This window comes from Beta vulgaris, chromosome 4 (assembly GCF_026745355.1).
Source record: "Beta vulgaris subsp. vulgaris cultivar EL10 chromosome 4, EL10.2, whole genome shotgun sequence".
Lineage (NCBI taxonomy): Eukaryota > Viridiplantae > Streptophyta > Magnoliopsida > Caryophyllales > Amaranthaceae > Beta > Beta vulgaris.
In genome coordinates this window covers 56,843,569-56,869,353 of record NC_079205.1, presented here as the reverse complement: position 1 = coordinate 56,869,353, position 25,785 = coordinate 56,843,569, and the positions used below count along the sequence as shown (strand labels likewise).

General features: G+C 37.4%; 1 protein-coding gene across 3 annotated transcripts; it reads left to right on the top strand.

Moving 5' to 3' along the window:
- The first annotated feature begins 1,700 nt into the window (after positions 1–1,700).
- On the top strand, positions 1,701–25,583 carry LOC104890580 (DNA topoisomerase 3-alpha). 3 transcript variants are annotated; one of them, XM_048643358.2, is made up of 24 exons: positions 1,701–2,095; positions 3,088–3,266; positions 3,360–3,432; positions 3,975–4,097; positions 4,225–4,346; positions 4,438–4,510; positions 4,612–4,728; positions 8,072–8,155; positions 8,308–8,487; positions 8,856–8,984; positions 10,127–10,201; positions 13,136–13,225; positions 13,349–13,453; positions 15,359–15,393; positions 18,907–19,036; positions 19,193–19,245; positions 19,702–19,801; positions 21,917–21,955; positions 22,595–22,673; positions 22,839–22,910; positions 23,245–23,328; positions 24,088–24,258; positions 24,891–25,011; positions 25,103–25,243. In XM_048643358.2, exons 1-24 carry the CDS (start codon positions 1,805–1,807, stop codon positions 25,110–25,112), a joined length of 2,535 nt encoding a protein of 844 aa, XP_048499315.1. In that variant the 5' UTR covers positions 1,701–1,804; the 3' UTR covers positions 25,113–25,243. The 3 variants fall into 3 exon arrangements, with proteins under 3 accessions (XP_048499315.1, XP_010674423.2, XP_048499314.1); XM_010676121.4 differs by having other exon boundaries at positions 1,702–2,095; positions 25,191–25,583; XM_048643357.2 differs by lacking the exon at positions 10,127–10,201 and having other exon boundaries at positions 1,702–2,095; positions 25,191–25,583.
- Positions 25,584–25,785: the final 202 nt, after the last annotated feature.

The window sequence follows — 25,785 nt, the reverse complement described above, 5'->3', positions numbered from 1 at the left end:
TTAAAGCGGTCAACAAGAAGTGCATCTTCTTTTGCCACCTCCGATAGCCCACCCCCTCAAACTTATCCAACTTTTGGAAGTTCATAGTCATGTCCTTGAGTGATTGAGCCATATCCGAAAAGAAAGAAAATTAAACTAATAGATTGTTAGATTGTGATCAATGAGAGAACCGGATATCCACTCCAAGGCACGGAAACTACGCTTTCCTATTAGTTTAATTTCGCCCCTCTAGGATCACCGGGTTAACACGAAATAACTAATGAGATACAATGGAGAGAAACAATCCACTTAGATGATCTTCTAAGTGAATCAAACAAGAACTTGTGTTTTGTGTTTGTGAAGAACACTCAAGAGAAGATTGCAAGTTTTCTCTTAAGCTAAGCAAGAAGTATTTGAGAGAGTATAGAATAGAAAATTCTGATTTTCTTCTAACCCTTCACTCATAGGAATCCCAAGGTTTATATAGGAAGAATAAACCTTTCATTGACTAGAGTAGTTAATCCATAACCCCCATTTAATCACCCATCAAAGGCCTTTAATCAGCTGATTTAAGGACCTTAAAGGTCATTAAAATGAGGCCATAACATCACAACGGACATAAAACCGTCAAGGCATCTTTTCGCATTCCAAGGCAGAAGACACGTCGCGACTCGCGAAGAATCTCGCGAGTCGCGAGGCGCTGGTCGCGACTCGCGACGGGCCACTGGTCGCGACTCGCGACGGTTGTCGCGACTCGCGGCCAGTCTTCTGTCTCCCTTGGTTTATCAATGCGTTTTGCCACTTGATGCACTCTAGCCTTTTGCATACTAGACCTCCTCCTCTTCTAGTACATATCCTTATGAGTTTCAAACCCATTACCCTATAAATGTTCCAACAAGTTCCAATACTAGATGATTAATCATTTCCCCTAATCAAAATATATACATAACAAGATAATATCTTTATATTATTTATCCTAGTTACTTATAAAATTTCTATATTCTATATTTATTTTTTCTTATTTTAAAAAATCATCAACTTTTGAAGTTTTCTAATTACTTATCAAAATATTTTTCCGTTACTAAACAAAATGTACAACACATGACAACTCAAAACATCTCATGAACAGCTGAACCTCTCACTAATAACTAGTACTACGGTTATCCTATTTAAAACCTCAAATTAAAAATGTGAGAATTCTAAGATACTCCTATTTGCTAACCATCCCATTCCACACTCTACACTTAGGCTATGTTTAGTTCACCTGAAATTTTATGATCTGAACTTATCTGATCTGATCTGAACTTATTTTTTCTGATCAGATCTGATCTGAACTTATTTTTTCTGATTACAAGATCTTATCTTTTAGATTTTTCTCAATATATAAGAAAAATATATAGTCATGTGGGGTCTTGTTTGATTCGTTTCAATGAGTACTTTATTAATATTCAATTATTATAATTTTTATTAATATGTAATGAAAGATATAATGATTTTTAAATATAAGCATAATCTGAACTGATCTGATCTGAACTTATTTTTTCTGATCTGATCTGATCTGATTAGATCTGAAATAAGCAAAAATAAGGTGAACTGAACATAGCCTTAGCATTAGCACCAACAAGAAAAAATAGTTGCTCTTTTACTATTGTGAAAAAACACAGCCCTAGTTTTACTTGTTTTAAAATAACACCAAAAAGGCGGGAAAATCAAAGAAAACCATCCGTTACTAGTACATGACATTTGATGATAATCCAAAAAAACCCCCAAATTTTCTCTCCCCAAAAACCCTAGAAACACCTCTGCAATCTCCGGCGAATCTCCGATGGCCAGAAATCGTCCAATTAGGGCACTAAACGTTGCAGAGAAGCCGTCAGTGGCAAAAGCTGTTTCCGGAATTTTATCAAGTAATCAAGCGAGGGTGAGAGAAGGAAGGTCTAGGTACAACAAAATCTTCGAGTTTGATTATACAATTCGAGGTCAGCCAATTCATATGCTTTTCACTTCCGTTACTGGTCATTTAATGGAGCTCGAGTTCGACGACCGGTATCGAAAATGGCATTCTTGTGATCCTGTTGAGCTCTATCAAGCTCCTGTTCGCAAAGGTGTTCCTCAGGTTTGTCCATTTAATAATTCTTCTTTTTTTTCTATTTCAATATCTGAAAGTTTGGAGGTGTTATAACGAATGTAATAGAGTACCGAGGAATTAAAGAACAATCAATACAGAGATTTAATGTGGTTCACTAACAAGATGTTAGGTACATCCATACACCATAGAGAACTGATTTTATTAGGTTTAGGAGAGAGTACAGATTACAGAATATACCCCGTGCTTGGTTAATCTTAGTACCAGATAATTCAAGGCATATTTCATCAGGAGGAATGAATGAATGAATGAATGAATGAATGATGGTTTTAGTTGGTTTTGTGTATCATGATGGAATAAAATAGTATGGTGTCCGTAGTTTTGAATTATTGGGGATCTGTATTTGGGGTTTTGCTAGTTTGAGTTTGATAGGCACATGTGCAGACATTTGAAGTTTTGTAATAGGAGTTGTATCGAACATGAATTCGAGAAATCAGTTGGAATACTTGATTCAATGGGTGAATGTCTATAGACAACATTTGCGACCTGCCATAGTACTATAGAATTGTGATTACTTAGTGAAGTTTATATTATTTAGTGTCTTCGAATGGGCATGGTTGTTAGTCACCACACGCCTCCCCCTAATTCTCCCCCATGTTTATAGTGGTCGTGCTGCTTGCATAGTTGGACAGGATACATCAAAGAGGAGGGTCAAATTATACTAATGATATGGAAGTTGCTAGGTTAAGACGGAGGTTTCTGAATATTTACATTGTGCAGTAATGCGTGTTCGAAATAGTTTCTGGAATATTATTCTTTTCAGTTCATATTCCGAACTCCTATCTGTACATTTCCCTTGGAAAAGGTTGATACATTAAGGTTTTAGTTGGGCATGAGATGTAGGGAGGTTTCCTGCATTTTCCAAGTTTTGTTTTAAGGCAACTCATGCTTCTGTATTCCTATTAATTTATTTAATACTAAATTGTAGTGATTCCAACTGCTGTTATTATCTGATGATTTAGGACAAGGTGGATATCAAGAGAACACTGCAGCAGGAAATTAGGAGCTGCCAGTGGCTCATACTGTGGCTTGATTGTGATAGGGAAGGAGAGAATATCGCATTTGAGGTAATTGAGGTTTGTGCAGAAGTCAACCCCAATTTAAATATGTGGAGAGCTCGCTTCTCTGCGTTGATCGACAGGTTTGAACCTCTATAATATGTTCCTCTGATAATCTGATGTGATTTATCACCCTCTGGGTTTATTGGACTGATTGGTTGTCCCGAAGTTACCAGGGAAATTCATGAGGCAGTACAGAACCTTGATCGTCCTAATCAATCGTTTGCTGATGCTGTAGATGCGAGGCAGGTTTGTTACTTTAAGCACCTTTTTGAAACTTAAACTTTTTGTTCCAAATGCTTTTTCCTTTTTGTAATGTGTTATTGGAAGTGTGTGTGGTAGATAGAGTTAAATAATGTTGTTGTACCTGTTAGCTGACTGTCTTGTATGCTTGTGCATGGCCGAGATCTTGTGGCCTTTTCACTTGCTGGAGGTGAATCATCTGATGTAGATTTTTGAATCAGTTGAATATATAGAGAAAGAATTAGGAATAATAGACTATAAGCTGATGCTGGAATAAGGATTATCAATACTTCTCTATGCATCAGGGGATAATTAGTGAATGATCTAGTAAAGATACATCTGCCAACTATAGTTGCAGATGGTGGACTGGCTTTAATTGATCCCCCCGCCCTGTATATTTGGAGGATTTAGCATATGTGGAGTTTGGATTTTATACTCCTTATAGACCTCTGCGATATTTGATATTCAAAAATATTTCATGCTTTTACTTTTATGTTATATCCTCTCAGGGGATCAGGGATCTTGAATAATGTTTGTTTCCTGTACAGGAGATAGATCTACGTATTGGTGCTTCTTTCACTAGGTTCCAAACCATGCTTCTTAAAGATGCTTTCAACTTCAATTTTGCTACTGATGACAGAAGTCTTGTTTTAAGTTATGGTCCATGTCAGGTATTGCCACCTGATTGCTGCATTAATTTATTCCTAATCTTTGGACCATTATGCATGTACGCATGCCATCTTTCTACTCCTTTCTCTCTCTTTATATTTTTGACATTGTAGCTCTTGTCATCTGTAGTTTCCAACACTTGGCTTTGTTGTGGAAAGGTATTGGGAAATACAAGCACATGAACCTGAGGAGTTTTGGACTATCAATTGTTCTCACAACTCAGAGGAAGGAATGGCTAATTTCAGTTGGATGTAAAAAATATGTTAGCATCATTCAGTTTTCCGTGCCAATCATTTTAATATTTATAGCTATTGAAGATATATTTTGAATTTTTTTTCACAGGCGTGGCCATATTTTCGACTATACCTGTGCAGTTTCTATTTACGAGATGTGTGTTGAGGAGCCAATTGCTACTGTGAGTAGAAGGGACGGTTATGTTTTCTCATGTAAACTTTGAAAGTTTAAGTTCCACTGAATGGTTTCAGGAGCTGATTATTCACAAAATGCATTTAACAGGTCACAATGGTTAGACAACAGGAAAAACTTAAGTATCCTCCTTACCCTCTAAGTACAATTGAGCTTGAAAAACGTGCGTCACGATACTTCAGGATGAGTTCAGAGCAAACCATGAAGGTAAGACCAAGACTTAAATAAAAGCTTCATTTGGTTGTGTTTCAAAGTGAAATATTTTGTCAGTAATTCTTTCAGTTCTGCTAAGTTGCTAGATGAGAGTCTGGAAATTTGTATAGAGGACAGTCTGTGAAAGGTAGGAAATGTTCAGAGGGACTATCTTTCCCAAATCTGTTTTAGTCTGTGTGACAATAATAGTGGTGCCCTTAATTTGCAAGTCTTCAGGTGACTAATCCCCATCCCAACAGACTTATGTCACAGTAATAAACTAATATTTCCATTATATTTATCAAGGCAACTACATTAAGTATATAGGGATATGAACATTTTGCTATGAACCAAGATGACTCTAAGCTAATTTCTCAGCATAACAACAGATTTAGAGGAATTAAGAAGAATTACTTATGAATATTGTAAGATAAAACTACTAAGATATGATTGTATTGATGATAAACACCGATTACAACCTAACCAACATTCGAGAGGTTGGAGCTCTCCCAAGTAATCATTTCTCTCACTAAACTTATCAATTTTCAAGATGCCTTTTCCCTTCTAACTCCTCTATATTTATACTACTCCCTTAGCAAACTACCCCACTTATTCCCCAAGTAAACTAAAGAGATAATATCTAAAATACCCTCTCCCCTACAATATTAGTTCTTAGCATTACCGGCCCCCTAAACTTCCACCTTGTCCTCAAGGTGGGTCGTAATCATCACTAAATTCTGGCCCTCTACTCGTATATTCAGTGTCTTGCAGCCCTTCAGTCCCCAAGCCTAGTTTATGCTTTAGCTCGTGTTGCTGCTCCTCCTCAAAGTTCTCGGCTCGAGTGAGTGCCTCCACTAGAAAGAAAAAGTCCTGGAAGTGATGAAGGAAAGAGTGTCTGAAATGGTATGGTGTGCTGCTGGTGTTATGGGCTTGTGGCTTGAAGGTTTTGGGTTTAAAGAGATGGAGTGGAGAAGTGAGTGAAGCTGTGGAAGAACTTAGGAAATTTGGAACTGGTGAGATGAAGAAAGTTGGGGTGGTGATCAAGTGGTCACAAGGAAGTGGAAGGCCGTGAGGTTGTGAAGTCAAAGTGAGAGTGGAACTGATAGTGTAGAAATCAGAAAAGGAATATAGTGTAACAATTAAATGCTGGATGAGTTTAATGAAATAAGGGCTCAAAATTTTGGGTGTTAAGAAAGTGGGTCTGTGAGTAGTGGGGTTTATATGTGAGACAGGAAGATTGGGCTGAGAGAATTTAGAAATGGGCTGGCCCATGGACTCTCTTTTTTCAGTAATTACAAGATTGCCATTACTACCTCCTTCTAGCCATGGCTTCTTCTCTAAGCCAACCCAGACCTCACTCATCCTTCTTTGCTGCTCAAGTTCTGGAATCTTCTGCAATAAACCCCTCCATGAATGTCGTCCATCTTCATCACCAACATTTTTGCCGGCAAGGAGATCTGAATCACCGGTGGATTTCTCATCGAAAAATGTTCCAGGTCCACCACTCGATCCATTTGAGCCACATCTGCACTTCAGGACTACTCCTCCTTCCCTCTTCAGGCCACCACAAGTGGCGGTTCCAACACCAAACTTCCAATTTCCGGCCAAATAACTAAGACCACAACCAGATCCACCTGTGAAACATTTTTTTCCACCATCCAACATACAACCACTATCACATATATCTCCCAGAACCTGTAAACAACCACTACCAGATTTACTACCCGGCGAACCACCGAAGACAACGCCTGGACCTCCACCGGAACCACTTCCTCCGGCACCTCCTCTCTCAAAATATCCTCCAAGTGGACCACCACCGGACCCACTTCCACCGTTACCACTAGGTTCAAATGACTCTTCTCTTTCCTTTTCAAACAACCTTCTTCGACTGGAACCACCAAAACCACCGCGATTGTAGCCTCGGCCGGATCTGTAGCCTAGTGCACTTAACGTGCTTCCAGCTGCAACACAACCAGATTTGTTTATGGCACCACCCGATCCACCGGTATAACCCCCCGAAAAATCACCACGCCTTCTACTAGCCTTGTAACCTGCTCCCTCCCAGAAGTTTCTTCCACAAGTGGTGGTGACCGGATCTCCATCTCTTTCGTCACCGAAAACTTTTCTATGACAACCACTTGATCTTACCTTCTCCAGATTTGTAACCACCTCTTCGTCCCTCTCTGAATTTTTCTGGTTGTCTTCCTCCTCAAGCTCCTCTCGAAGTAACTTCAATTTTCGTTGGATTGGAGAGAACGCTTCATTGATTATCTTCACCAAATCTTCTTGAAGTTTCTCAAAACTTCTTCTCACTTTTCCTCCACCTCTTTCGCGATTTCCTTTCCGATCTCCTTCATTTTCAGACCAGGAGCACTGGCAACTTCCATGGCAGAATTTTTTTTTTTTTTTTTTTTTTTTTTTGTAAACACGAAAATCAGGCACTTAATCTCCCAGAATAGTGCTGCTCTGATACCATTTGTTATGAACCAAGATGACTCTAAGCTAATTTCTCAGCATAACAACAGATTTAGAGGAATTAAGAAGAATTACTTATGAATATTGTAAGATAAAACTACTAAGATATGATTGTATTGATGATAAACACCGATTACAACCTAACCAACATTCGAGAGGGTGAGCTCTCCCAAGTAATCATTTCTCTCACTAAACTTATCAATTTTCAAGATGCCTTTTCCCTTCTAACTCCTCTATATTTATACTACTCCCCTTAGCAAACTACCCCACTTATTCCCCAAGTAAACTAAAGAGATAATATCTAAAATACCCTCTCCCCTACAATATTAGTTCTTAGCACATTTGCTTTGGCAACTCATTTAGTAGTGGATGGAATTAATTTAAACAGGCACCCAACTGAATTTTTATCGTCTTTTTTTTTCTTTTTCTTTTGACAACGTGCTCGTGTTTTGGATTAAACTGCGCCCCAATTCTGGAGTCACTTGAGCTGTATTCTTTTTGTCGACCTCCACTTTTGACTGGAATTAATTGTATCTTCTTGGTGCAGACTTTCAGGGACTATCATTGTTTGCTCCATCTTTTTTTTCACCCTGAAATTTTTTTGGGCCAATGATTTTATAATTATATCCGTTCAGTGCTATAGAAGAGCACCTTCATGGTTGTTTTGTACTGAGTGGTGGCTATGCAAGTTTAAACTCGTGCTAGTCTGCTAGAACTTGCTCTGTCCAGTACAAACAACTATACTACTGATGGATCGTGTAAAAAGATGACCAAGCAAATTGAGTGTGCATGAATCATGATTGGAGTCTTGGAGGCTGGATGCTGAAGTCTACTGTCCACATAGTAACATCATTTTCTTTCAATTTCCCCCCTTTTTTCTCAGGTGGCTGAAGAGCTATATCAATCTGGTTTCATCAGTTATCCTCGTACTGAGACTGACTCTTTCTCGGCTAGGACTGATCTGCATGTTGGTAACTCTGATCTAATTTTTAATATTTCTTTATATTTCATGCAAAAAGCTGACTTCTGAACATGCACAATCTTCTATTGCTTTCTCTTGCTTTGCTTTGTGCTCTTTTGAATTTGATGGAGAAGTGATTAGGACCTTAATAATTCTAGGCAATTGTGCAAGAACAACAAGCACATCCGGTGTGGGGCTCCTATGCACAGCGGCTATTAGACCCTGAAGCAGCACTTTGGAAAAATCCAGGTAGTGGGGGCCATGATGACAAAGCTCATCCACCCATTCATCCAACAAAGTTTTCTGCTGGAGAGTCTAGATGGAGCCAAGACCACCATGTTAGTACACATATACTACTCGATCGTTTAAGAAGTGTATTAATATTTAATACTTTCATCATATATTGCGTGTAGTCGTGTACTAAACAATCAAGGTTGGCCTAGTTGGTCGGAGGCCCTTCTTCCACCCTTGTGACAAGGATTTGATTCTTGGCTGGCTTCCTGCCCCTTGCAAAGTGGGATCCCCTATTTCCCCCCCACCAGTGCAAAGGGATATTCATCTTACCTAAAAAAAATTCCGTGTACTGATTTCAAAACAATTTTCTGCAGTTTTTCTCTAATATGTTTTTGAAATGAATTTATATATTCATCCCATCTGTAGCTTATACACACATCTTGCTGTGATTTACGTGCTCCTTTGATTGCAGAAAGTCTATGAGCTGGTTGTTCGCCATTTCCTGGCTTGTGTCTCCCAGCCAGCTGTGAGCGCTGAAACTACTGTAGAAATTGATATTGCTGGTGAATTGTTTTCTGCATCAGGAAGAGTGATACTTTCTGTAAGTTTCATTTGGTTTTCTCAATTTTCTTTGAAATATCTAGATTTGAAGATACAAGCGGTCTTTTGTATCTTGGGCCAGCAATATTTGAATATAGAGCTGCCACTCTAGGCTGTAGGTGTCATTTTTTGTATGCTGCTATTTTGTGTGAAGTGCGCTTTAGCTGTTCCTTCAAAAAAGCTCAACGATCCCGTAATTCATACATACGAAAATTGTTGCCTATCTTCTTATGTTACTGGTAGCATAGACTATCATCCTCATGGGGTGACATTGATCTGTTAATATTCTATTGCGATATATTCTGTTATCCCTATATGTCTTTGACATTAGTCATCGATTTGGAACTTTAGAGACTTATAAAATTAAGTTGGTAGCATAACTTCACTCAAACAAAGCCCACAATAATCTTTTAGTCAAAAACCTGGGATACTTGGCAATAGGTGGAGTAGCCCATTTACATTATAATAGCTGCTTCACACATATCTTATTTGACAAACGACTAACTTGACTAGTTGTAAACCTATCAGAAAACCTCACCAGGTGTAAGCCCATATACTCACCCTTGAGGGTTGAGAGAAACATGTAAATGAAAATCCTGTTGAAAGCACTTTCAAGAAAGATGGTCTACATCAAACCTTTTGAATGTCAAGCTTTTCATTTAGTCGTCAATTGTTACTATGCAAGTATCAAATTTTTTTCCTACAAGCAATAATATTTATCAAGTTTTTCCGTGCCAAATTTGGATGGTGACTGAAAAGTGAAAACTATTGTTATATGCACACGATGTGTGCGTAAGTAAATAAAGCAAAATTATATTATAACATCTAATAACCTCCAATAATAGGTAAGAAAATTGTTCACATAGTTCCTCTAAAGAAAAATATAATATCATTTTTATTTAAAAATCACGTGCATATGTAGCAAAATCCATTAATTAGATAAGGTTTGCATAATTTTTAAATTAATTGAATTTGATTATTATATGTGAGAGAGTATTTTATTCTTTTTACGTGGACACCAAACTCCGTTGGCTTATAGAATAGAGATTGATATAAAGCTTTTAGAGTTGAGAGATTTATTTATGACTTTAACATTCTTTTTTTTCCCCTTAAAATTTATAATTCATGCTTCTTGCTTTGCAGAAAAATTATTTGGATATTTATCGTTATGAAAGCTGGGGAGGTTCTGTGATTCCAACTTATATGTTTGGACAACAGGTTTGTTCTTCAAATTTTTCCATGATGCGAACATCCTGATTTGTCATTAACAAATCTTCAGGTCCTTTAATGCTTTCCTAAAGATGGCTCTAGCATAATTTTGTAAGAAAACTAGATAACATAATAACTATTAAAATTGCAGTAGCGTCACGCCGTCATGTCAACATTTCCTAGGGGTTATCTATAGCTTATGGGTGAAAAGATGGTATATTGAAGAGCTCTGAATGAACTGAGCAATGAGTTGGAGTAGGAGACGTTTGATGGGGTTTTGAAAAGAATTTTCTGGGTCCTAATATTGTAGAATATTGCTTTGAATGCATGATGGCAATGGAGTGTTTCGAGAATGGTTGATCATCAAATTCAGAGTTGGTAGGTTGTAAACGCAAATAAGTACATGCACCCAAGTGCATGTAGATCATGGTGCACCCTTTTCTAAACTACGTCGTTTTATCATTTTTAGAGTCTATAATTTTAAAAAGTTATTGTTATTTGTTTCCTTAAATTTTGCAAGTAAAGATTCCTTTTTCAAATTTAAATTTAAAAGGTATATGTTCTTTTACCTTAAGTGTAGATGTTCATTTTCTATACGTTCCTTTCATTATAACATTTGTTCTTTTATAAATATAGATTTACACGTTCTTCAATTTTAAGCCGTGTGTTCTTTTTTAAAGTAGAAAAATTGTTGAAAAAAGTTCGTGTTCTTTTATATTAACTATATGCTCTTTTTGGGTGCACAATGAGCATTGTGCACCCTAGTCCATAATCCACGCTTTGGGTTGTAAAAGCTAAGGATGAAAATGAAACAATGCTTTTCAAAGAGTTGGGAGCTTTTATTTATAAATTAGTTCTTAGGGTGATATTAAAAGGCTTGGATCAATAAGCCTAGGAAATTGTTAAGCACAGGAGCAACTTTTTTTATGGGATGAAGTTTGCAAGGTTTTCTTGTTATTCTGTACTAGGAGTCATGTTTAGCTTGCCGATATCATTTGCATTCAAGTTTATAACCTTGGGTTATAGGCAGGTTAAGAAACAAGTTGTGAAGACATCTTGAGAGTTTCATACTTATTGTGTGGTAAAAAATCTATGAATTAATCATGCATTTGTTATCTTGATTTCCAAGGAGGGTCTATGTCTAAGGCAAGTATTAAGTGACATAAATGTTTAAAGCCTTTATGCCATGGTCCACATGTTTTAATAGGATTTTGCAGCAAACTCTTACCTTCTTGGCAACAAGGCATGCGATCATTATCTTAAGTCCCGGATTTTGTCTGATGGGTTGCTCTTGTTATTTCAAGAAGGGAATCAGATAGGGAGATGCTTGTATACTACTTATATGAGTCACTAATTGTTTGATGCTTTTCGAGTCTTCAACAATTGTGTTGGTGTTACCTTGTATGAGTGTATCTTATATTGATAAGTGATTGCTTGAGAGAATACTTTCAAATGAAGGGAGATAACAAGCTTGGTTTCCATAGTTTGGTGTTTGATTTCCAGTAGCTTGTTGAATGCATATCGGAGGCTAAGGAGTGTCAAAAATGACTTGCAAAGGGGGTAGGCGAGAGTGTGCTAGTTGGTAACCATTTGATGGAAACACTATGAAACTATATTCTAATATTGCAGTTTTTTTCTTGGGAAGAAGGGCTAGATTTGGAGATTATCACAAGGGATTTCCAAGGGAGTGTGAGAAGAGCGACATGTTTGCAATTGATGCAAAAGTTGGGTGTTGATATAGCGGGGGCATAAGTGGCTGCACTCGGGATTTATTTATGGTTCTTAATTAGGTGTTAATTTACGACAAATTTAGTACTATTAGCTAGTCATATTCTTTTACATATTATATCTCTTTTTTTGGGGTTGGCTGTCGCCAATGAGGCAACTCATGCTATGACTCACCTTAGCTCGATTGAATCCTCTACAAATAATTTGGATGGAGGGTTCCCTTCCATAATTGAAGATGTTAGATGTAAATGTAATTGTTACTGATTCATGTATCTATTTATTAAAATCTAATGATCCAATAAAAGCAGGAAATTATACATCATTCGGTTGTACTCCTTATCTCTACCACCCTAAAGTTTTGTATTTACGTGGTTCCCTTCATCTGTAACATTCTTATTCAGTATCAATACTCCATTTTATCAAGTTAACTGCATGTCAACCAGCCGTCTACAGTCTGCAATATAGCGCTATTGCCACTAACCAAACCCATTAAGCTCCCTCTTCGCAACCCTTTGCCAATTATTATAATTTTGCTGCCTACTTCTATAGAAATGGTTGATGGGTTGTGAAGGAGGTGCGTGGTTGGTCTGGTTGTGGTGAGAACTTTGGCAGGGTAGGCTTGGTGGGTGTTGGGAGAGACTTTAATTGTTTGAGATGGTACCAAATACAAGTGTTAATAACTGAGAGCTGAGGGGAATCACTTGAAATTCAACCTTTAGGGTGGTACCATATAAAAGTGTAAAAAATTGGGGGTGGGGGTGGGGGTGTGGGTGGGGGGTGGGGGGTTACAATATAGCATATTTCCTTAAAAGGATTGTCAAAGATGTGTCTTGGAGATGGTGAAATAGAAAGTGAATTTGAATTAATTGATGTAGTTAGTATTATCAGTTTGTACTTAGAAATCATCGTATTATAAATTATAAGGGATATATATGTACATTTAAGGAGAATTGTACTAAGATATCTAACTACCTAAGAATTACAGTGTTTTGGAACAAACCAGAATAGAAAGAAACTATAACGGTCGTAGCAGGACGGATGTAGGGCAATAGACTTTCCCCATATCTGGTCCTTATTATAAGAAGTAATTTTGTTAGGTGCGAGCAAATTAACAACTGTGACTAATCCAGTCTTGATTATTATGCTCTTTTTCCTGATTTACGATAAAAATCTTGATTACTTGTTGAGAATAGTATACGTGACTTTCTTTTGCAGTTTACGCCAACTACACTGACTTTAGATTCGGGAGTGACCAGGCCACCGCCACTCTTAAGTGAAGCTGATTTGCTCGGTTGCATGGACAAAGTATGCGAGATATATAAAATTGAATTGATCGTGCAAAAAACATTAAATCTATATGTCGATCATTATGTTGCTTGTTGCCTAACTATTCTTCGTCATTGATGATGTGTTACGACCTTCATATAGGCAGGAATTGGTACTGACGCAACCATGCATGATCACATCAAGAAGCTGTTGGATCGTTTCTATGCTGTGAAAGACGCAAATACTCGTTTTTCACCAACTAATCTTGTAAGATATCTGTTGTACATTATGATTTGCTAATTACTAGTTGTTTTTTGAACATTTGTAATTTTCCCTTTACGTTATGGTGTACTAGTTATGTGCAGAACTAATTGCTCCTTTAGTTTTATGTCTTTCTCAAATTAGAATGCCTACATTAAATTAAAGAATTATTCCTCTTGTCTAATTTTTTCACAGCTTATCTACCAAATGTTTAATTATGGGGTTATGCTTTGCTTTCCTATGGAATCTGATGTAGGTCCAATACCACCCTCCAAACTGTAGGAAGATGAGACCCAAGTAAAGAAGTCTCACTCAAAGATAAGTAGAATTCAAACCAAAGATAAATAACCAAAACCCAAGAACTAATTCATGGTAATGGGATCTTAGGCCAAAGATTACACTCAAATCTCACCCTAATCTTATAACTCAAGAACACGCTCAAAGTTATAAGGGGATCGACTTAGAATTGAGACACTCAAAATAAGCATAGAAAACTCTCGTTTTCTTTACCGAAACTCAAAACTGATTTCGTTCATACTCATTTCCCATATTTATAGGAGATTACAAGCTAGGAGAGAAGCTAAAAGGTTTGGACAAACGTCAGCCAAAGGGCTGACCCTTCACACACCTAGGAAGGTGGAAAGACACCCCTTTATTCACCTCTTAATGGCTGTATTTAAACACCATAATCAAGCTGAACTTTGGAGCCCTTTCACTTAGCACACTCAGCAGCCTAGAGAACTCTAAGAGTTACACTTCCTTGCCATATTACATGCTTACTAAAATAAACTAAAACAAAACGTAAAACAAATAAGATAAAACCCGGCCCAAAAAAAGAATGAGCTACGCCTTGTTGCTGCCCGAGTATGGGCTTTCTCTTTATTGCTGCACCTATTGTTTCTTGGGCTTAAGTGTACTCCCAAGTAAGACAAGTAACAAATCAGGCTTAAAATCAACACCGAAACACCACTTGCAACCTTGAATTGTAAGATGATCCAAATCCAGTAATTTAAAAGATCTAATCTGAATATTTTGAGTCGCCTTGTCGCATCTGTATCAGAACAGTTGGCCAATCAGGCAATAGGTGGTGTTGATTTGGCAGTTGGTTTCCAAGAGTATAAATAGAAAAGCATATTAACATTATACTGGGGTAATGTTTAGAGTTGATTCTAGAGTTACTGAAGATGGTGCCCGAGTGACTACTTTGCACAATGTATCCAACTATTGGAGCACCCACATTTTTATAAGTGAAGTTTAGCACACATCAGGAGATCATATCGTCAAGATTTGCCTTCTTAGATTATTGACTTAATAATATATTTGACCAGAAGGTTCAATGATTGTATTTTCAGTGCAGCTAATTTTTTAATTCCTTGATGGTTATGTGTTTGCATTTCATGCCAACAGCTAGCCTAAAAACTTTGCTTAGCTTTATTTTATGCAGTTTTTTTAACAGTCTTGCTGCCTGATGATGAATCCTTGTTGTTGATTTCAGTTATTGTGTGGTAACATTGTCCCCTTGGTTGAGTTTCTTTTGTTTGCTGTATTATTGCTATATATATCTGTTCCGTTTTCAGCCTCTTTCTGTGTGGTGTATGCTATCTAGCAGCTAGCAATTAGCTATAACTTATTCAGAGTAGGTTAAAAAGAAATGGACGTAACAAAAAGATGAGAAATTAAGGTAATGAGTGGCTACCAACTTGTGCTCATCATTTGATGCATGGAGCATGGTTTTTTTTTTTTTATCAAATATCTTATTTTTTTTTCCCTTATTCAGATGTATTTATTTCTGTTTGTGGTCATGTGATGTCAATTTGGCATGTGCATTAGGTATTGGGCATTCACTAAAATCTTTTGCCAGGTTCTTTAATATTCAACTTTTAATCTTATTGACCATTATATTAATTTCAGGGTGAAGCATTGGTTATGGGATATGATGACATGGGGTAAGTCACTTGCTCATCCACCCTTTATGAGTATCCTTTATAGACATAGTTATGTACTGAGTTCTTTCATGATCTAGTGGCGTAAGCTCAGTATAGGGAAAGAGTGCCCTTTATTTGCTCAGTTGCTGCTTAGTTGAACTTATATTTTTTCATTTATCCACTTGGTTCCTTTAAAATATAATGATTCACGATTCTCCACTACCAATTTCTACTTTGCTTCTGAAAAGCTTTGGGAAATGAAAATTCCTACAAATACTTTTCACCTACAAGGCTACAACCACCAATTAACATTTTCTGGACCACCTACCAATTCCATGTGCGCCAATTGGCAATCGCCACAAATCACTAGTTTCCTGACCTTAGAATGTGCTACATGAGAGACACAGAGAAAGAGGGCCAGTGAGGGGTTTAAGTTTTTAATCTCTATTATTTAAGGGAAAGGGAGGGGGGGGGGGGACTTGGTGTCCACCCTAAACTACAAATATACCCTCAAATAAGAAACAATCAAACTCACCTTTACCATTTTTTTCCTTTTTTTAAAATACAAGGTCAAATTATACAACATTTCTATCAGATGTCGAGGCAGTTTCTCAACTTCATTAACTTCCTATCTTTTAGATAAAAACAAGGATTTGGATATTATAATTATGCAATTTAACTTTCACTTTGCTTTCGCACGCATCATTGCATATAATAGTAGCACATCAACCTAAGGGGGAGGGGAACTGTGGGAATTTCATGATTAGTTAATTAGAATTACCTTGATGAATAAGTAAATAAGTTACAAGAAGATTACTTGAGCAATTCTAGTCTATCAGAATTAAGTCATTAACTTCAGGAGGAAGCCAGAGTGTAAATTGGAGGATAGAGAGGGAAAGGAATCAATTTGTATATTTAAGAGAGGAGAAATTTGAGGGACAAAGTCAGTCGAGAAAATTGTGAGAGTTTATCGCAACCTAGTTTTTTTTTGTTTCGAAGATAATCAAGCCTCTTGAAAGTTGAATGCTTGTTCTTTTATCTAAAATTCTGTATTTTCAGTTGTCAATTAAATCTTCACCTTCTTCCCTTAATATCCATCTCCGAGTTTTCAGTTCATAACAGATCTTCATCTTCTTCCCAACCTTCATCTTAAAGTTTCCAGTTCATAATAATTGGACAAATTTATTTTACTTTACTCTTTAAGAAGCAAATCTCTCCAATATCAAGAGGAAATGGAAGGAAAATAGGAAACGATAGTATGTGCAATACAATACTGCAAAAATCTGAGAGAGAGAGGAGAGACAGAAGGTGGTCATTGCTTCAAATACTCGTCAACAAACAGTCAAATGCTACATTCCTCTGGCATAAGTTTGATGAGCTTCGACAAGGTAAGTTAAAAATGAAATGACAAATTGACAATGGACTCCTAATCGGCTCTATTCTTTGTACCCTCTCAATCAGAATAAGGGGGTGTTTAGTAGGTGGTTTCCCTTATATGTTGTCTGGTTGATGTTTTTTGGGTTTCCCATTCCCCACTTTTCAGTTTAGGTTCACCCTGTTTACCTCTAAACTCATACCCTCCAAGGTTTTGAATTCCCCTATTTTCCTTTAAATTGATGCCCCTAGGGTTAAATTCCCCCATTTTCCTTTTCACCATGACCACCAGTGAACATCCTTAATTGCTCACTTGACCCCATCAACCCACAACCACCTACTTTAACATCACAAACTATCAACCCCCACTGCACCACCTTTTTAACCCAACACCCTCGACCCTTCTCCATCCCACCACCCTCAGGCCAACAACAGTTCAACCAAAATACACTTGCATTATTCAACCCACCATGAGCCCAGATTCAAAAATTTCAGAACACCACAACCGCTCCGAATCTCCAATATGGTTGATAGTATCACTCGAGGGATTAAGAGAGAGACAGAGACATATCCATTTAATGGTTGATAGTGGCTTTAGATGTTCGAATTCGGCATCCAGATTTGCAGTTTCAACTTTCAGTGGTTGAATGTGACCATAAAACATGTTTGTGGTGGAAGTTGCGGTAAATCATTGGTGGAGGAGGCGATGGATGTAAGGGTAGCGGAGGCTGCGGTAATCATTGGTGCAGGAGGCGGTGGATGGCAGGGTGGTGGAGGCTATGATAGATAGCAGTAGTATGTAAATGTTGTGGTGGTGGAGGATGAAGGAGGGTGATCGTGAACAAGGAAAGAGAGATAATAAGGAAAGTGGGATTATCCTTTCTTCTATCTATTTGAAAACAATGGGATAGGGCTTCTGTCTACTTTGCTTTCCTTGGTAGGCAACCAAATGGCTCCTAAGTTCTCTCCCCTTGTTTCCCTCCTCTTCTAGGCTATCTAAGTATCCACCAGAGGAAAACCTTAGGTTTTCCCTCCCCTTCATGACCTTCCATCCCCTCCTCTTCCTTCTTATATTTTTCTTCCATACAAGCTGTTAGCACAGGGAGGTTATGGATAGAACTGTAGAAGAGGCAACAGATAGTGGTTGTTGGCAAGAGTGTAAGCAAGAAGAAGAGAAAGAGGGTGGGGGAGCCTGGAGCTGGGGGTACGTGGTACAACTGGTGGTTATTGTTTTCTGAGAAGATAAATTTCATTAATCAAACAATTGGATAGCTGGGAGGACTACAAGGCCTTAGATAACAACTATGAAAAGGACTGCATATCAGCAATGCCGAATAACCAGCTAAGACAAACAGAGGAAATCTTAGCGCCCATGTGTCCATGGACAGGCTCTGAAATGAACACTTCCGTAGGATTTTGTTAGAGGAATCAAGATTCTTTGAATTTGTCATTTCTCTCCAATTATAACACGCCTAGATTGCCTTGAGCGTCAAGTTATTAAAAAGCCAAAGAGATATCCGCTTCATATGCTAATATGGTGTGGTGAATGTGGAAATCATTTGGGTTTGCTTCTGTTGACACTTCAGAAGTGAACTGTAAATTGTCTTTATTTTTATATATAGTGGGCAAAGGTATGGTACAATGCAGAAAACTGATTTTTACAGAATGAAGAAAGATCTGATAGTTTAGATGGTTTATCTTCCAAGTGATAAAGAGACCAAATTACTCTTATTGTTCCTATAAATTATATCTTAATTTTCTTATCACCAATTCGCCTTCACATGTCTCTACAGAAACTCAAGCTTGTCATATCAGACTGAGGAAGAGGTGCATATGAATTGATATGATGATATGAATGAGATTTGAAAAGTGTGCTTCTAATAGAAGTTTCCTGAAAAAGGCAAAAGAGAAAATAACAGTTAATCCAATTTCTCTGATCTACTATACTCCTTAAGAAGAAGTCCCCTATATATATGTTGGAATGTTTATGACGAATTAGTCCTTTTAGTTTACAATTCCATTTATTTTCCACAAACGGTGACACAATTCCGATGGAATTCTGTGAGAAATGCATTTGTTCCACGAGTCTGTACTCTCAAGTTTCAATCTTTCATCTCTGTTTCTTGTTTTTTTTTTTTTTTTTTTTTTTTTTATGTCCAGATACGAGCTCTGGAAACCTTATCTCAGATCCAAAATGGAGGATGATATGAAAGCTGTTAGTTTAGGCATCAAGAGAAAAATTGAAATTCTGGCTTCTTGTTTGCAGGAAATGAAAGCTTGTTTCTTAGATGTAAGTGTCTGTGACCCTTTAAACATAAATCATTTAGTATTCTGTATGCTCTAATTTTCCTCATTTTGGTCTAACCTTCAGTTATCTGCGATTTGTGTTTTCATATTGAATTCATCTTTCTACATTTTGTTTCGTGTTTTGTGGAGAAATTTGCAGACTAAGCAGAATAAAGTCAAACTCTTTGAAGCCATGGAAATATTTTTTGACAGGTACTATTTCCATCCCAAAAAAATGGTTATTCTTTGGCAAGATAAAGGAAAGAATATCATATCTATAGATGAATAATCCCAAAAAGTGCATAAATTTCCTAGAGTATTCCTTTTCTATCTTTTTGTTGTTCCCACTTTCCTTTTTGGGATGTATTTTACTTGCTCCCACTTTTGTTTTTATTTTTTCACAAAACAACTAGTGTTATTCGAATGACTTCCCACTAAGTCACATTCCTTGGTTACTCCCCAAAAGAAAACTGGGAATAACAAAAAATGAGGTAGTCTATATCATAACATTTAGGGTTCATTTATCTGTTTTATCTACAAATCTAATCCAGCCTTGACTGTATTTTGGGATGGCGTACAGTAGTGTTGACCAAGTTTTCACAATGGTGTCTCTTTGACTGCTCAGATGAATTATTATGTCCTTGCTTTGATCAATATATTCTTCTGTAGAACGAATAGGCCTGGTGTAGAGGAGCAGCATGCAATAGGTGAAGTTGTTCGTCGCTGTGGCCTTTGTCGACAGGCTGATATGGTTCTGAAACGCAAACCGGTAAGGAAACGAAGAATTATTGTCTGTTCAGACATAGTTTGTCTATCTTCTACTCTTGCCTGCATCTCCAGAGTGATGTGTCTGTTCCATGTAATTTGCACTGAGTCATTGTTATGGGGTTTTACTTCTGGGCAAGAGTCCATGTGCGAGACACATACGTTTCCTTTATCATGATAAGCATTTTATTTGAGTTTTGGATGTGCCTGTATATATTCTTTTCTGTAATAGTTTATCAGGCACAACTGCACAAGTATTATGTCGATGTAAAATTCTTACCACAGCAGGCAAGGACTTCATGGAAATCCCATCCACTTATGATTCTAATTGTCGATTTAAGAAACTAAGTATACTCTTTTTCCATGTTATGTGGGGAACATATCGTGTATAAGGAACAGGATATGGAATGTACATTGTTATGCAGCACAAAATAGAACTGCAGGTGTAAACACTCTTGAAAGATCAAATAACAGCTGAAACTTTTGAGATGCCTCTTGTACAGGATAGAGGATAAGTCGATGAGATGCATTTGATCAATTCTAATGCTGTCTCTCTGGTCGCAACAAACAATTAGTAGACCACTTGGAAGCTATATAAGTTATAAGATATATATTGCTGAGCAAAGAAGATTTGAAACATATGATCAGTTATTGAGTATTGGACTGGTAATTAGCTCTATCAAAACTTGTATATTACCAATGCCACTATCCTCGCTTTATATATGGCATTCTACACATGGCTATACCACAATAAAAGAAATTCATGTATGTATGGCGGGCATACTTGATGTCGTGAACGTATTTTGACTCGAACTTTATGAAAATGTTTCATGATTTTATTGAAAGAGTTGAAGTTCACATAAATAGGAAGATTGTGTAAGTAGAGAAGTGACAACATCCTTGTGCATCAAATTGTGGATATTTTAGCATTAGGATTAGTAGGTGCGATTACGGGGTTTTATACATAAGGATGACCTGGATGTAAGGGGTGGCAGTGTGCCTGCCATGTCAAACAACATATCTCTGGCTGTTTGGTCAAGGGCGTTGAGTTGTGAGCAATTACAAGGGAGGTTACGAGGTTTTCCATCTTCCTTTATACAGCTGTATGATGAGTGTCAGTCATAATTTTCTTATATGACAACTATCATAGTTCTATATATTTTCCTTTCTCGCCAGATTAGTCTTGATGTGTCTCCATTCTGGTATGTGTGATCACTTGTTTCCCTCTTTGGAGTCTTTAGAGGGGGCGGGGGGGGGGGGAGGATTTATGATGATGGTTAGGACTCCATTTCTTTTGTTATCTGAGTTAATCTGACCATTGCACTGTGCCTCACTACTGCTTATAATACTAACTAGGTAATCCCTCAGTCATGCTCGGTTTTTAATTAATGTATATGACAATGCTTGGGGAATATATAAATAAAACTCTAATTTCCAAATTTCAATGTAATATTTGATTTAGTTGGTATTAATTTCTAAACTTGTTGTGAATGAAACATTAAATATTGTCCATTTAGACTTGTATTTGAGTTCCAAGACAATTTGGATAAGTCTTGATAGCGAAATTTTTGAGGGACTAAGGCAATCTGCTCTATTTGCTTCCCTAGAATACTACTCCTCTGCCCCTTAAAGTAGCTGCCCCTGGGTTTGGCACAAGTTTTAATATTTGGGTGAGTTGGTGATAAATTGAAATAATGGACCACAATTTATTTATGTGAGAGTAAAATAATGGGATCTATGACTAAAAAAAGGGAGTGGAGCATTCTTTTGGGGACGGAGGGAATATATAGCCATATATGTAATAGGCGCCATGATTTGACAGACTTGTTATCTTTGGCAGATAGTTCTATATTCTGATGATGCTTTGTTGAAGTTGTATTTGATGCTTCCCCCAACCATCAAGGTCATCATAGGAAAATAGAAATGATGCCGATGTGTCTGTACTTCTTAAATGATCTGATCATAGCCCCATAAAAGTCCCTTGTAGGCTTGGAGCGTTGTTCACTATATGTGCTTTCTCAACTACTTAAAAGGATATAAGAGTGCATATTTAAAGATTGCATTTTCCAAATGTTGAATATCAAGCTTAAAATTTCACTGACTAACTGGCTCTCTGCAGGATGGGAAATTCATGGTTGGGTGCTTGGGATTTCCTCAGGTAGCTATCTATTGAACTATGGTTGCATTTTTTATTTAATGAATGTGAAGCCTGGTAAATTTATTTTTTTAATCAAAGAATATGCAGTTAATTCTTGAGTTTCGGATGGTATTTGAGAGGTTCTTCGTCACTGTTGTAAATTTTGTGTCATTGTACGGTTCTGATATGGATGGATCTTTTACATGATTCATGAAACAGCTGTTATGCATTTACCAGTGAGATTGGGCATGTGTGGCCCCTGACTGCATCATATTCAATTGTCACTTCATGTCTTAAGCTGGGTTTAGTGTTTTTTTTTTTTTTTTTTTTTTTTTTTTTCATGCAGAGTATGCTATTATTATCTGCTTCTTTCATGAGGAAGCGAAGAAGCGTTGATTACTTAAAAATTTTACTGCTACGGGATGGTTATAAGTTCCTTGTTTTCAGTAAGGATCAGGAATTTGGTTATCTACACTTCTTTATTGATGTGGGCCATGTGGCTCCATCACATACCTTCAATGAACTTGGACATGATTGCCACATCAAAATTTCTTGTTCTGTGCTTGTCCTTCATGCTAAAACCTCTTTCGTGAATTATCATGAACTGTCTGGCAGCTTACTTATCCAATATTACTAATTACACTTTGTCGCAATTTGCAGTGCAGAAATGTTGTTTGGCTACCTGGATCTATATCAGAAGCGGTTGTGACCTCTAATACATGCAACTCGTGCTCTCCAGGTTATTCTAACATTTCGAAGTGTATAGATAATTATGTGCATATGGGAGATTGTGTGGACTGTAGATCTGCTACAATCATAATTTTTTCTTCTGATGCTATATGTTTTCACATTTGTTTAGTATATCACTGACATCATGCCTGCATTAATTATGAACTACATACAGGTCCAATCTTCATGATTCAGTTCAAGTTTCGGCGCTTGGAAATTCCTCCAAATTACAGTGTGGACCACTTAGGTACTCTTAGTGCAAAGATTATTTGTAATATATTTCTGATTTATGTGGACTTTCATCGCAACGCTACTTTCAGAAAAAAGATGTACTGTGGCAAAAACCATATATTTGGAGGACAACTTTGGAGGGAAAGGGGTGGGATAGAAAATTAGTCTTGCTATTTGAATAACATAAAAGATGAGGGGAAGGAATCGGTGCCTTTTCCTTTAAGCAAGTCTTATTTGAAGGGAAAGGAATATAGAACCCTTCTTTTCCTCCTCACTTTCCAACACTATTCAGTATCTATGAGAAAATAGGTCACACCCTTATCTGTGAACTAATTTGAATATCCTCTCAGGTTGTGTTGGTGGATGTGATGATACACTCAAACAGCTAACAGAGATATGTGGAACTGGTCCTCGCAATCTTTCTGGGACATCTGGTATGAAGTGTTTTCATAAATTATTATCTTTTAGATTGGTTTGGAGCCTGTGGGGGTGGGGGTGGGGGGAAGGAGGCCCTGTAAGAAACAATCAGCCAGCCTAGGATAGGAAGCACCTATAATTATACCCCAATTATATTTTGATCTGTCATGTTTTTGCTTGTCGACGGTTCCTGGTAGTTTTGGGATCACAACCTTCTGTTATATGACTTGTCAAATAATCTTTCAGGAATGCTGCTTGGGGTGTGCCGTAAGTTTTATGCCTTCTATCTCTTTTAGGTAGATTATAGTGTAGTATACTTCCTAAGATTGGCAGTACCTACTCCACATCTCGATGATGCTCTATTGTTTGATGTGGTTTGTGTCAGTACACCTGCACTTGTATATGAACTTAAGGAGCTTCAGCCTTCAAGTATTGGAAACCACCTCATTTTCAATGCCTAGGCTGCATACATCTGCCTCCCTTCCTCTCTACTCCAATCCTGCCTTTGGCAAGAGCCTCCTTAGAGGCATTGAAGCTCTGAAGTATTTTTATGGAAGCTTACCCAACAAATTTGGATAAATGGTTGCCCCAAAAAAGTCATTTAAGTCCCTTATTTTCATTCCTTCTGAAGATCTTATATCTTGTGTTCTTGCTATTTAAAAAAAATTAAATCTAGGCAACTGCCTGAAGAAAGGGGTGGAGGAATTGTTAAACTCTTTTCCTTTCCTGATTTTGCATATATTTCCTGGATATCTGACTATTTTCTTTCCAAGTAGCTTCAGTGAGAGGACCAACTCCAACCACCTCTTTTGGCAGCAATCCAGCAAGTAATGTTCAGCGTGGTGTCTGCTTCCACTGTAGACAGGCAGGGCATAATTCAAATAATTGCCCTTCTCAGGTGTCAATATCTGGTCGTGCTGGGTCTCGAGCAACAAATCACACAAATGGTATGATGGTAGTATTGCTATGTCACCCGTCTTCTCTGGGCTTTTAGTGCCCGAATTGAGCATGGTTTTACACTTTTACTTAACATTGTCACCAAACTTAATATGTTAAGTTTGACTGGAAAATTATTAAACTAATGGCATCTCTCATGAGGCTTGGTAGACATCAAATCTAGTTCCTTCTGGATGGCTAGTCCTATAAATATGGCAAAACCATGTGATTTACACAAAATGTCGAATGATGACAGTTTCGGGATTTCGTATGTTTTTGCATTAAGTATACAGAACTCCACTTTGATACTATAAATATTTCGGCTTCTTTCTGGATCTATTTTTCTGGGCCTTTCTGCAATGGGTTTTTCAGGTGTATTGGTGTAATGTGGATTTGCAATTCTCTTTTTATGGCTTCTAATCTATATTTCAGACTTCTAGAATTCTAGTCCTCCCTCTATGTATTAATTTCATCACTATTTGAGGAAATCGATCTGCTTTGTCTAAGAAAGGGTCAGTTTGTGCTTTCGTTGTATATTTAGTGTCCTTTTAGCAGACTGACTTCATTTTTGAACCAACTTTTTCTGATGGTGGAAATGCTGAACCACAACTGCTTCCTGACGTAAAATGCTCTACTGCCACAGGGGGATCGTCAGTAACATGTAATTCGTGTGGAGAACCCTGCGCATTGCGGACAGCTAATACTGAAAACAACAGGGGTAGAAAGTTCTATTCCTGTCAATCTCAGGAGTGCAGATTCTTTGTGTATGTGTCGACTCCACAATCTTTTTCTATAAATTTGAATTGCACGGACCATATCTGTTTACTGACCCAGCACTGAACATTGAATGATCAGTATAGGTTAGATTAGGTGTTTGATTTAAGTACAATGGCTATCCAACTCCATGCATTTTACCTTCAAGTTTTTCATTGCCTATGATCAGATGGGAGGATATGATGAATGATGGTGCTCAAGGACAGAATACTAATGCAAGAGGCTCAAATGCTACTTCTGGTAGACAAGGTGGTCGAGGCAGGGGGCGACGTGGTGGGAGGAGTCGTGGGAATGATACGACTTTTGTTTCAGCAACAGGTGAACCTGTATCCGGAGGAAGATGCTTTACCTGTGGTGATCCATCTCATTTTGCAAATAGTTGCCCAAACCGTGGCATGTAGTTTTTGTGCTGTATCGAAATAATCACTAGTTTTTTTCTTTTCTTTTGATAGTAACTATCACTGTAGTTTGATCATGAATCTTGTAGCTTATCTTGTATATTTATGTATAAAATGTACAAATTAATGAACAAAAGAAATATAGTCTGAAATTATTTTATGAATGCTCCGAAACTCGTTTACATTTTCATCGGTCTCCAAAAGAAATAAGCACTCAGTTTTTCAAAGTATATTATTTCTTTCACCAGTCGATCGGCTTTATAGTGGAATACTCAGTTTGGGCTTTGTGAGGACTGCATTTTCAAAGCATGTCTCATACGAATTTGACAAGATAAGATCAAGTCATCATTGATCCTTGTGTTTCGT

What these genes read in the sequence shown, in the direction of transcription:
- LOC104890580 (XM_010676121.4), top strand. Translation starts at nt 1,805, where the DNA reads ATGGCCAGAAATCGTCCAATTAGGGCACTAAACGTTGCAGAGAAGCCG. An exon ending in TAAGTTATGGTCCATGTCAG is followed by an intron (nt 4,098 to 4,224) that starts GTATTGCCACCT and finishes TGTCATCTGTAG; the next exon opens with TTTCCAACACTTGGCTTTGT. An exon ending in TGAAAGCTTGTTTCTTAGAT is followed by an intron (nt 19,037 to 19,192) that starts GTAAGTGTCTGT and finishes AGAAATTTGCAG; the next exon opens with ACTAAGCAGAATAAAGTCAA.